Consider the following 13,671-nt stretch of genomic DNA (forward strand, 5'->3'; position numbering starts at 1 on the left):
TTTATAATTTTAAATATAATTTAAATAGATAACTGTCTAAATAGCTTTATAAACTACTTGTTAAAAGATTATTTAGGTTTTCAAACACAAAATATTTTACAAATCATAATTCTTTATTCAAATTATATTTATATTAATAATTAGCTAAATAATAAATAGTATAAAGCAATATCAGTATAACCAAAGTTATCTCTTCCTTATTAAAATTGCTTTTTATCAACATACTAAAAGTAAGAAGACCAATATTAAATACAACCATTAAAAATGAGAAATGGTCAGGATCTAGCACATTACATTTCAAAAGAGAATTTTAAGTTAAACTATTAAAATAAGTATTGGTAAATTCTTTTAAACTTCTAACGTATTTAATCAAAATATTTTTCTCAATTTTAAATACCAAATTATTTTCTAAATAATTTTAATGTTTTTATAATAAATTAATTATTTGAAATATTTACCTTAAAATCTTAAAATAAATAACTCTATCAATATATTTAAAATATATAATTATCATACTTTAAAGAGTAAAAAATAATAAGCAAATTCTTTACCAATCAATATATTTTTAATTAATGAATTAAATTAGCAATATAACTTTAATTTAAATTGAAAAGCATTTATTTAAATGGCATAATATTTGGATTTCAAGTAAATCCTCAACTTAAACTAATAGTTTCAACTAAAAAGTTTTATTTTATATTATTAAAATAAATTTAAATTTTAAATAAATAAATAATTTGGAGATAATTAAATAAAAATTCAATAATTAATATACAGCATAAAAAATTATTCTCAACTAATATTTATTGTATTTATTTTCTTTTTTAAAATCTTTAGTTTTCTTAAAACAGCTAGACAAGTTAATAGTAAGGCAATTTCTACAACTAACTTATAACTCTCCACTGATTAATAATAATCATTTAATAAAGACAATGATACTAAATTAATCATTCAGCAAAATAAGGACATCATAAATAAATTATCCTAACCAAAACTAAATAAGTTAAGAAATGCTCTTTTAATTGGATAAAAAGCAAGAATTATAAAAATTTTGTTGAAAGAAAATACAATATCTAACAAAAAGAAATCATAATTGTTTGGAGGTAGTAAAAATCTAAAAAATCTTAATAGCGATTAAAAAACAATCTTTAAGAAAAATAGAAAAAAAATTAGCTCATTAAAAAGTACAAATGTAGAGGAAAACAAAATTAAAGTTGAATTTGATGAAACTTAAAATGAAAAAAATTATTCTAATACTCAATAAGGAAAATATGATAAATTAAATAAGGAACTAGAAGAATTTTTTTTAAATTGGCCCAAGTATATAGAAATAATCGACTAAACTTAGAAAATGAAAAAATAAAAAATTTTAGATGGATAAAAAGGAAAATAGCATTAAAGCACTACAATTATCTCATAATCATCATAAACAGCTTTTCAGTTATCAGACTAAGGTATTTGCATTTCTAATAAAAATACGTCTTCCTAATTTGGATAAAAAGGTGTTGAGAGATATTAAACTCTCAAAGAAATGATAAATGCCAAATAATAAAATGAAGAAAGTAAAAAGAAACAACCATTAAAAAAAAAAATTCTTGATAATGATTCTGAGCAATTTTTAAGATAAATATTTAAATTAAATGATCATATAGACAGTGGATTGGAAGCAGATATATTTGCAAATCAAAATGATGACAATATAGTATATAGAGTAATTAAATTAGATAGAGATTAGAATCTGACTAAATAAGGAAGAGAAATATTAAGATTTTAGGAATTAGAAGAATAAAATATTTTAAATATAACTAGTTCTCATTTAATAGTAGATAAAATTAATAAGACTGATTATATCATTTAAATTATCTAAAAATGTTAAATGAGTCTTAAAGATGAAATATCATCAAAAAAAGTTTATAGTCTTAAAGAAACTTTAAAATTTATTTCCACTGCATTTCATTTATTGATTGTACTTAGATAAAAATATATCTATCATTCAGATATTAAACCAGGAAATATCTTAAAAACTGATGATAATAATTACAAATTATCTGATTTTGGTGCTTCATAGTAAGTTGATTTTATTAATCCTTTTTGTGATTATGAAATGTATACAGAAGGATATACACCAAAAAATAGAGATAAAAATTTACCTTTTTATCATGATATCTATTCTATTGGTAAAACTATCCAAAAATTATTAATGTAATTAGAAAATCACTCAGAAATTTATGATTGTTTAAATAAATTTATTGATGAAAAAATTTGTAAAGATGATGAAAATTCTATTTATATAGATTGCTTTAAGTTGCCAAGAAAGTTTATAAATATTTTAATGAAATTTACTAATGATGAAGTTATTGAGGTATTCTTAGAGGAATATTTAAAATAGATAGAACAATACTTAGTTATCAAAAAAGAAAATAAAGTATTTCAGTATGAATCATAATATTAATATGCTGATATAGCTCTTTTGATTGTTTCATAAAAAAGTCAAGATAGCAATAAGCAGAATCAGTTAAATCCAATTAAAATTAAGGCACTGATAACTAAAAGTTATATTTTATGTAAAAGAAAACAATATGAAGAATCTCTCTAATATATTAACGAAATTTTTAGAAAAGATTTTGAAGATGATAGTTAGTCAGAAATCCTAATAAAATCTATTAGAATTGTAACTAAGATCTTAATAAAGCTAAATAATAAGACAAAATTATCTTAAGAAAATTAAAATAAACTGATTGAATTAATTAAATTAGTTAATATAAGTGAAGAATTTGATAAATTAAAAATAAAGATAATAGAGCTTCTATTGCTAAAATCAAATGATATATATCCAATTATAAGAGATTTTTATGATTCTCTTGAAAAATAAAATAAAAACTAGGATTTTCATATGCTTGATAGGGTAATTATCAAATTGATTAGGTATTTAAGAAAGTAAAATTGCTATGACTAATCTCTTTACGAAGTAATTTAATTTATTGAAGATGATAATACGAATGATGGTTCTTATTACAAATAAAAATTACTGAAAGAAATGGGCCTATGTCTTTACAAATTTCTTTTTTAAAAAAATGAATAGCTAGATATTAAATTTTTTGTTAAATATGAAAAGGAAATTTTAATCTTGCCATTATTAATTTTGAATTGCTTGAATATCTATAAGCCAAAATCAAATTTATAAATTTATTTTGATAAAAGTATTTGGTAATTATATTCAATATTTATAAAGCTATAAGAATTAAATATTTATAGCTTTGTTTAATGCAAGAGAGTTTTAAATAGTTTAGAATAAAAATATAAAAATATAATGGTTAAAATAAAAAAAGATAACTAATTGCCATATAAAGAATATAAAATTAATTACTATGAAAAGTATCTTAAAAAAAAAGAAGAAAAAAAATATTAGTTTTTTAATGAAGAAGAAATTAGCAACAAAGAAAAAAAAATAATTGAATCAATAAGTCTTATTTAATAAACAATTGGTAAGGATAACAAAGAAATTTTAAAAGAAATATAGAGTGAGAGTTTGCTTAATTCCATAAATTACTTTGAAAGCGAAAGAATAAGTCTTACATATTTAGGTTCTTTGGAAAAATTTAATGAAGAGTTAGAATCACTTAATTCTTAGCTCAATTTTTATAATATAATACATTACAATCCAAAAAAGTAATTATTTAAATTAAAATCGCTTTGCTTATAAAGAAATTTAAATTTATTTATTTTTAATAATTTTCTTTTTATGTCAATGTTTAATTTTAGTTATTATTAAACTACAATAAAGCTTGCATGAAAAAGATATTATTTTTGAAGAAATTACGAGTTTGAATGTTGAATTATAAGATAGATGTGATGAAAGTAAATTTTAATTTGAGAAGGAAGGATCTTTAACTTTAAGAATATAGTAAAATTATTTGGTTAATTAATTAAATTGAATAAATTACAAATTTTTTTAAATTCTTCATATTTTTTAAATTTTAAATATTTTACTAAAAAGTAAATAAATTTCATGATACATTTTTGATTATTTATTAATTGCTCAAAGACATATTTATAAATTATTTTATTAAATAAAATATTATAGAACACGTGAATATTTTAGTTAAGAAGATATTTCAGTTATTACTTTTTTTACATCAAATTTGAGAAAAGTACAAGCTCTCAAATTGAAATTCAAATATATGTAAGCAATTCTGTTTAAAAATTAAATTAATTTTTATAATTTAAATATTATTATTTATAGAGAATTAGGCGATAATATATTTCCTAATTTGTAATCTTACTAAATGAGTGATTTCTAATTTTTAGAGGAAGCTAAAATTCTAAATAATATCACTCAATTAACACTTGATTTTAGGTAATTAGTTTTTTTATATTAGAAAGTTCACTTTTTTTTATTCTAAATTATATTTTTACTTTTCTTTCTTTGCAAATAAATAAAATCGATATGATTTTATGTATTTAAAATATATGATAGATTTCTTAAATTATGTACATCTTAGATATCTAATTATATAAAGTTTAAATAATTAAATTTTAATTTATTTTATCTATCATATAATTTTTAAAAGAAAATTTAAATAGAAATAATACAATTAATTCATTTAAGAATTTATTTTTTCTTCTTTAAATAACAATAAAAGATATTCTTTTATTTTAGCAATTTTTTTATTAAATATCAAACCAGTAGTTTTATGAAAAAAAAATTATGACCAGTTTTTAAAAATTATGTTTATTTTATTTTATTAATTTTAATAGTGAATATCCCGAGTTAGAAATACTGGATTAATGTTAGTAGAATTATTATAAAAATATGTTAGAAGATTTTTAGTAGAAATGCCCAAGAATTACTGAATTAAATGTTAACTTTGGATAGTAAATTATTTAATTTATTTAATAAAAAATTATTAAGAATTTCAATATTTCAAAACAATAATTAATTAATATTAGTATTCATTCTTAAATTAAAAACTTAACCTTTTAAAATTATTTTAAATGAAATGATAAAAAAATTAATAATTATGGTACTTATATTATCGTCAAAGCTATTTTAATAAAAAGCCACAGCGATATTGTTAAATTAAACCATAATCCATCACAATAAATTTAAGCTGATTTTAATAAATACTTCAATTTTAAATTCAATGAGTTAACATTTTATATAAAATATAGGAAAAGTTTATGTCTTTATGAGAGTTTTTAAATATTTTTTATGTTTGCTAGAGATTGTGAAGAACTTACTTCATTAAACTTTGAGTTAAAGTAGTTTCAATTTTAATTTTTCTATTTATTTTAAAAGGTCAAAAATAATTCTTTTATATTAATTAAAAAAATATTTATAATGATAGGTTTAAAGATAATGAAGTAACTGAATATATTTAAGATACTCTTAAACAAATATATGATCGTTTAAAGATTTCATTTCCATTTACATGTACATAAACTGACCTCAAGAAAATTATTGATATTAGAATTAATTTAAAGTAATTTTCTTATTATTATTTCAGTAAAATTTAATATTTACCAAAATTTTAAAAAATAATAATAACTGTGATTTCAATTAATTTAACTTTTTTACCCAAATGATGTTTGAGGTTTAGGTAATACTAATAAAAATTTTAAGTAAGAAAGCTTTAATTGCTAATTAAAAATTAATTAATTAAAATGGATGAAAATTTAATTTTTGAACTTTTTTATATATTTTAATTGAATGAGTAATTTTTGAACAATATTTAAAATAAATTTTAATTTATTAATCAAAACATGATCACTTTATAAGGAGTTCTTATAAATATTAAGGTTTTATAAAATAATAAAAATATTTTATACCTAGTTATTTATTTAGAGTAAAATTAATTAATTAATTTCACTAATTTTTTCATTTAATTATTTTAATCCAGTTTAAATTTTATTTCGTTTATTTTTATGGATATAAATTAATAAATAAACCTTAATAATCATAGTGATTAAATAAATACTGAAGGATTTAGATTGAATATACATGATATTATTGATGATATTAAATGTCAAATGGACAGTCCAGGTTACATAGGCAGAGAATATTTATTTTAACATTAATTTAAGCTTACTTAAAAAGTTGATAAAACGTAACAATTTTCTTTTATCTTATTTTTGTAAAATAATAGCTTAATTGACTGCTTCCTTTTCTCATATATCACATTTATTTATTTGATGATTCTTATTTTCTTTTTCTTTTGAAAACCAAAAATTTTAGAGAAAGAAAGTTAAGCGATCAAATATCTGACATACCTGAAGAGTATCTAGATTAAAGCGATTAAAGCGAAAATACTACTTAATAAAATAATATTTTAAGGTAAAAATATATTTTTTTACTTTATTTTGATTTTAGTTAGTAAGTAGATGAATAAATCTTTTTCTTTAATTAAAAATATATATATATTTATATGAAATAAAGCTAGTTATTTTTTTTACTTTTAATAAATTTTCTCCTCTTTAAATGTAATTTATTATAAATTAGTTTGCACCAATATTCTGGTTTTTTAGACTTTTTTTTTGGAAGTAGATTTACCAAGATTACTACTCTATCAGAAATTTAAATAAAGTAATATAATTTTTAAGTTTTTAATTCACAATTATTTTGTTGATCTTTATAAATATTAATTTTCATAATATTAAATAAATAATAAAAAAATATATTTAAAATATCAATAGTTGGCAAAATATTTTTACTACTATTGCTCAAAATATTGCTCAATATTTATAAACAAAATAAAAAAGTTAATTCGATCTTAATCTATTGTAATATAAACATATTATTTTTTTAAATTAACTAAATATTATTTACTTACTGTAAAAATTCAAATATTAAGATACTCCCTTATATTTTTACTCTCGAAATGTCATTTTTGAGTACAAAACCTTAATTAGTTAAACTTACATTTTTATAAAAATAAATTAAAACAAGTGTTTAAGGTAGCTAATTATTTAATGAAGATTAATGTTTTAAAAATTGTGAACAAATCAATAAATATGTTTAATTCAATTGCCTTAGCATGATGTAAATTAATTAGCTATTTTATTAATTTTTGATTTATTTTTTTAGCAAAAATAAAGAGAGCATAAAAGAAATTGAATAAAAGCTGAATATTGAAATGGAATAATTAAATCTTTATTTAGAGTAATTTATTTATTACATAATAATTTCTTCATTAATTTTAATAAATTTTATAGATTTAATTTCCATATATTTTTATTTAAATTATTTATATTATTTAAAATATTAAAAAAGTTTCAATACAATATGTTCAGAGGCAGCTACAGTTATTAAAAATATGTTGTATAAGTTCAAAAGTAATATCAAATTAAAGCATATGAAAAATTTTGATTTTGGAACTGTTATGAGTTCTTTAGATAAACCTGTAAACACATTCAAAATTGATTTATGCTATACGTAATTTTCTTAAAATTTACTTAATTTTTCTTTATTTTTTGAACTTTTTTAATAAATAATAATATCTAATAGATTAGAATATATTTATAGCAAGGAAGCTTAAATGATTGCAAATGCTTTAGCTAAGTGCTAAAATACCACTAAATTAAATCTTTGCTTAAGGTAGAAATCATTAAATTATTTTAGATTTTTAATAATTTTTTTTTTAATTTACAAATGTTTAAAAAATAAATATATTAGTAAAAGCTGTATAAGGGAGAAAATAATTTAAATTATTGCAAATAGTTTGGAAAAATTTGAAGAAATAACTGAATTAAGTCTCAATTTATCGTATTCTTTTAATTTAAGCTAATAAATTTTATTGGTTATTTAAATAATAAATTTATTTTATTATTATAAATTTATTCAATTTAAATTAATTATTTTTGCATAGAGAAAATCATATTGGTAGCTAAGGAGCTGAGTATATTTCAAACGCTATTAAACACTTTAGAAAGGCCATTTAATTAGATATTGATTTATCGTAATATAACATTTTACTTACTTAATAAATAAATAATTATTTTTAACTTCTTTTCTAATTTTATTTTATTCATAAAATATTTTTGAAAAATTTAATTAATAGTAAAAATGGTATAAAAGATAAAGGGGCTTAAAGCATTGCAGAAGCTTTATAATATTGTCAAAATATTACCACATTTAATCTTTCCTTAAGGTTATTTTCTAAAATTTTAATTTTTTCATACTCCCTTAAAAAAAATAATTCGATTATTTATTACTATTTTTCTTTATTTTAGTCAATACATTTTTATTTTCAAAAATTTAAATAAAATAAATATAGCTAGTGTAAAAAATTCTGTATTAATTTAAATTTTTAAGGAATAATAATATTGGTGTAGAGAGCATTAAAAATATTGTTAATTCATTGGAAATGTTCAAAAAACTATCTTAGTTGCATCTTGATTTAAGGTAAGTTTCAAGCTATTTCTAATTTTTATATGCAAATTTGTTCATATTTACCTATTTTAAATTTAATTAGTGAGAACGATATTAAAGATGAAGGAGCAAATATTTTAGTTAGGAGTTTGAAAAAATTTGAAAACATGGCTTATTTAAAACTTGTTTTAAAGTAGTTTTATTTAAAATTTATTGATTAAAATTATTTTTTTTAAATTTTTGATATAAATTTTTGAATGAATTTTAAACCTTTTAAAATCGAATAAATTAATTTTGTTAGTAAAAATGGTATTTCAAGTGAAGGAGCTATGAATATTTCAAATGCTTTGAAAAGATGTAATAAAATCGCTCGTTTAAATATTGATTTTACGTAATTCATTTCATAAAATTTATTTGACATATTTTGAAATAAAATATTTTAAGATAATTAAAATTAACTTAATTAGAATTTTTATCTCTAAATTTTAAAATCATGCTTATAACTTTATTCCGTTTTTAGATATTAATAAATCGATGGTAAAGGATTCAACAGCATCATTAACATTCTATTTAAATGTTAAAAAATTACTCACCTTAGTCTTTATTTTGAGTAATTTTATTTATATTTTTTTAAGTAAAAATAAATGAATTTTTTTGAATATTTGTATTAAAATTTATTTTTATAAATCTATTAAAATCTAATTTGAAAATATCTATTTTAGTAAAGTATAAAATGATATGAATGTATCTTTGAATATTGAAAATAACGATGAACAATCCCATAATATTACTTAATTTAGTCTTAATTTAAGGTAAAATTTATTTATCCTATAAAAAATAATTTGTTTCTTAATTATTTTAATTAACTGATTTCTTTTCTACTTCTAAGTTTAAATAAAATTTAATTTAGTGGTAATTAAATCAGTCTTGAGTAAACTAAGAATATTACACGTCGTCTAAAAAGGCGTAAAAATCTATAGAAACTAAATCTTTATTTGAAAGGTAATCATCTTGAAAATGGCCAAATTTAAATAATAGCAAATTTCTTGTAAAATTGTCAAAGTCTCACTGAAATCACTCTCAATTTAATGTAGTTTTTAAATTGGTTTGTTTATTATAAAAGTTTTTGTAATTAGTTTGAAATATTATTTCTTAGGAATAATAAAATTTTTGATGAAGGAGCTAAGGCTATTGCTAATTCTTTGACTAAATGTAGAAATCTCACACTTTTAAATCTCAATATTTAGTAATACTTTTGAATTTATTATTTAATTTTTTTAAGTTAAAATATAAATAAAATATTTTTAAAGTGGTAATAAAATAACTTCTGAAGGTATAAGCAGTATTACGAATGCTTTGGAAAAGTGTCAAATAATTAGCAAGTTGAATTTAATTTTAGAGTAATTTTAAATTACAATTTTATTTTATTTAAACATTTAAATTAAAAAAAACTATCCAAGTTTGTTTATTTTATTTTTTATTACTTTAAACAAAAAAAATATTAGTGAAATCGCTTAGGGGTATGCTATTTCTAATATTTTTGCAGGAAATTTGGCAAATAGTGAAAATTTTAGTGAATTAAATCTTCAATTTCAGTAACTTTCTTAGTTTTCATTTCTATTTTTTAAATTAATAAAATTAATTAATTACTTTATTGATTGATTATTTATGATTGAAAAGCAGTGTTGGGAATCGAAAGCTTTGATATTAAAAAAATTAATTGAAAATAGAAATTAATTGATGTTTAATTTTCATTCATTTTATTGATATCGAAATTTTCTGTCAACTCTGTTGAAAAGTAATTTGTATTATTAAAATTTTAATTATCTATCTTATAAATAGCATGCATTTCAATTATATCTCTAAAAATATTTGCAAATTGTTGAAAAATTGTTAAAATCTTACTCAACTATCTCTTAGATTCAAGTAATTTTATACTCAAGCCTTTTTGATAAATTTTTATTTTTAATAAGAAAAATATTTTGCTAATTAATATTTTAATTTGTTGTTAAAGTTGTTAATTCTACTTTATTATTTATATAATTTTTTAAAAGTTGGTGCTATCATACTACTCAAGATCTCATACATCTTCCTAAAAATTTTCAGAATCTCTATGATTAAATAGAAAAATTATAATATCTTACTAGACTTGAACTTGGTATTAGGTATTTTTTATAGTTTAATTTAATTTTTTGATTTATTAGATTCTTAAAAAACCATCCAACTAACAATCATGTAAATTTTCTAAATTAAGGAGGGTACAAGAAAAAATATTAAAAATTAATATTTGATGATTTAAATTAACTTAAATTTTTAAAAAATTTTAGCCTTAACTTCAACATTAATTTAGAAAAAAGAAGTTTTTATGTTACCATTTTTTTTTGATATACCATTTTAATTTAAAAATAATTTAAATATTATTTTTTTAGTGAACATTAAATTAAGGATGAAGGAGCTTATTGTATCTCAAGAGCTTTAGTGAAATGTTAAAATATTACTTAACTAATACTTATATTAGAGTAATTAAATAAAAATCATTATATTTAATTAATTATTTAGTTTTTAGTATTTAAAATATTTTGCTCCTTTATTTGATTTTATTAATATTTGTATAAATTAAAAAATTTTAAAGGGCCAATTAAATCACATATAAAGGAGCTTAAGAAATCGCAAGTGCTATTGAAAAATGTTAAAAGATTTCTAATTTGACTCTTAATTTAAAGTAAATTTGTTGAAATTTAATAGAGAAAATAATTAAAAAAATAAATATTATTTTGTTAACTTTATTTAAAATTTCACTTACACATTTACTGTTATGAAATAAAATGTATATTTAGCTCTAATTAAATATAAGACGAAGGAGCTCAAAGTATTTCAAATACTATGGAAAAATGCCTAAATATTACTGAATTAGATCTTGATTTAAGGTATTTTTAATTAATTTAATTTTATTAAATAAATATAAAAGAAATAATTCATATCTATATTTCTATATTTTTAAGTTCTTTAAATAATTCATTAATTGTTTACTTATTTAAATTTTAGCTATAATTAGATAAGTGCGAAAGGAAAGGATAATCTAAAAATAGCTTTAGAAAGAAGTCAACACATCATAAAATTATTTTATTCTTTTGAGTAAAATTCTTAAATTTTCATTTTTTTGAAATTATATTTAATAATTTTTTAAAGAAATGATGATGAATTTGATGTATCCTTTGAATGATTAAACTAGTCAAAAAGACAAAAAATATATCTTAATTTATCTGAAATATATTAATAGGCAAATATTTTAATTATGATACAAAAAATATTTTTATGTTTTGTTGAATTTTACTCCTGCTAAATTCTAACTTATATTTATTTATTTGTGAGTGAGTGAGTGAGTTAATTAATTAATTAAAAAAGCTAATCTAGTCTTAAAAATTAGATAAAATAAATTCAAATAAAAATACAGCAGCTTGCAAAATATTAAACCCAAATTTCCTGTAAAATTTTAGTTTTTTACTAAGTAAAAATGAATTATATACTGTTTGATATATTATCATATTACACAATTGGGCAAGAAATGTTTAAAGTACACTCTCCCTAAGTTGGTTTAAAATAGTCCCTTAACCCACTTAATTCACAAAATTTAGGTAAATTTAAAATTTTTGATTTAAAAAATTATTTATTTTTGAAATTGTAATAAATTAAATAATTTATTATAATTCTATTATAAAATATAAAAATCAGATTTTTTAATAAATACCTAAAAAATCTTTTTTCATGATAAGTGACATCCAAACGATGGAATTTTTTAATGGTTAATAAGCTAAAATTCAATAATTTTTCATTATACAAATAATTTAGTTGTATTTAGTATTCAAAAGTGTTTAATTTACAAAAACATTTATTTTTTAAATTTCATATTTGTTTTTAGTTTTAAAAATAAAAAGAATATATTTAAAATATGTTGAAATTTATTTTTAGAAAAGAAAACCAGAATTCTAATATTTTTTAATGTATTTTCATTATCGTTATCGTTTTGATTATCTATCTTTTTAATTTAATATCATAAATATGAATGATTTAAAAAAAAAAGATTGCTTTTATTTTTTTTGTGTTGAGTTATTAGAATAAAAAAATCAAAATAAAATGAAAAATTTATATAATTACATAGATTTAATTAAAGAAACTATATGTAATATAATATTGATAAAGAAGTTTGTATATTAATTTTTCTTCATATATATAACAAATTGTGTTAGTAGAAAAGTAAATAAATTGTTAACCAAAAGTCTTTTTTTTAGCTGAATTGCATAAAAATAGCAGAAAATTTTATTTAAGCATAGAATAATTACAAAAATATAAGCTTAAAAGAAATTATCAAAGTAGATCAAGTAAGCTTTGTAAACAGAAATAACATCATTGAAGAAAAAAATGATTCTTGAGAATATTCAAAATTAGTTTTTCAATGTTCTCAAAATCTTAGCTTATAAAACTCCTACATTAGATAGATAAGCAATAAATTATGAATTTATTTATAAACTGCTATCAACTCTAGCTCACTCAGATTAAATGAGCTTCCTCCATTTTTAAGCTTGCAACAATAAGGATTTATTTTTCAAGATCTAATCATCAGGGATTTTAAATGATCTTAAAATAATATTACAATTTATTATCTTAATGTCTCAATTAAAAGTTTATCTTAACAAACAAGCAAAAGGAATTACTCATTTTACTGAAATTAAGCTTTGCGAGAGTAAAATTTCTACATATTCTGTTGCTTATTTTGATTTTATAATATTTTATAAAAATTAACTTTTACCACATACCTTTTGTTACATATTAGAACGGATTACTTAATTCAATATTATTAATTTAATCATCGAAAATTTCAAACAAAAACCATCAAAAAAAGGCTTGCCAATCATATATATTTTAAATAGCGAAATTCATTAAGTTTCACAAAAAAGATTCAAAAAAATGAATAATTTGATCATTTTTAGATAAATATTAAAATAAATAAATCATTAAATAATTTAAAAATAAAATATTTTATTACATAATTTATTTTTAAGCTAATTATTTTCAAGCAAGCTTAAACAATATTATAATTCATATTTAATTTTAAATATTAAAAAAAAGGCTTTTTATGTAATTAATATTTTCATTTTTATTAAAAGTTGATTTAGGCTAACCATTTCTCCATAGCAGAATAAATATCGTTTAATCTAAGCATGTAATTTTTTTATAGTTTAAATGTATTTAAACAAATAATTTTTTAATTTATTTTACGAACTACTTGTAAAAGATTATTTAGG

General features: G+C 18.4%; 2 protein-coding genes across 2 annotated transcripts in view; both read left to right on the forward strand. All coding sequences in view use genetic code 6, as the record gives it.

Moving 5' to 3' along the window:
• Window positions 1-264: 264 nt before the first annotated feature.
• TTHERM_01390270 (kinase domain protein) lies at window positions 265-11,591 on the forward strand (the record flags this gene model as incomplete). Its single annotated transcript, XM_001025927.3, has 34 exons — window positions 265-338; window positions 838-3,669; window positions 3,785-3,904; window positions 4,085-4,183; window positions 4,244-4,357; window positions 5,173-5,262; window positions 5,349-5,483; window positions 5,964-6,107; window positions 6,236-6,334; window positions 6,500-6,583; window positions 6,694-6,780; window positions 6,947-7,039; window positions 7,085-7,159; window positions 7,271-7,432; window positions 7,505-7,594; window positions 7,673-7,762; window positions 7,866-7,955; window positions 8,058-8,147; window positions 8,312-8,401; window positions 8,472-8,561; window positions 8,670-8,759; window positions 8,889-8,978; window positions 9,091-9,180; window positions 9,279-9,458; window positions 9,525-9,614; window positions 9,679-9,768; window positions 9,874-9,963; window positions 10,211-10,294; window positions 10,423-10,533; window positions 10,798-10,887; window positions 11,001-11,090; window positions 11,206-11,295; window positions 11,414-11,503; window positions 11,558-11,591. The coding sequence occupies 34 exons, from the start codon at window positions 265-267 to the stop codon at window positions 11,589-11,591; spliced, it is 6,057 nt and encodes a 2,018-aa protein (XP_001025927.3).
• Window positions 11,592-13,609: 2,018 nt separating this feature from the next.
• The window catches only part of TTHERM_001390280 (hypothetical protein), a gene marked incomplete at both ends in the record, with an annotated part of 549 nt that continues 487 nt past the window's right edge, over window positions 13,610-13,671 (forward strand). The window contains one exon of the mRNA XM_012800545.1: window positions 13,610-13,671. This exon is cut by the window's right edge and continues 168 nt beyond it. Within this exon, the coding sequence (XP_012655999.1) occupies window positions 13,610-13,671 (62 nt within the window).

This window comes from Tetrahymena thermophila (assembly GCF_000189635.1).
Source record: "Tetrahymena thermophila SB210 genomic scaffold scf_8254097, whole genome shotgun sequence".
NCBI classification, from domain to species: domain Eukaryota; phylum Ciliophora; class Oligohymenophorea; order Hymenostomatida; family Tetrahymenidae; genus Tetrahymena; species Tetrahymena thermophila.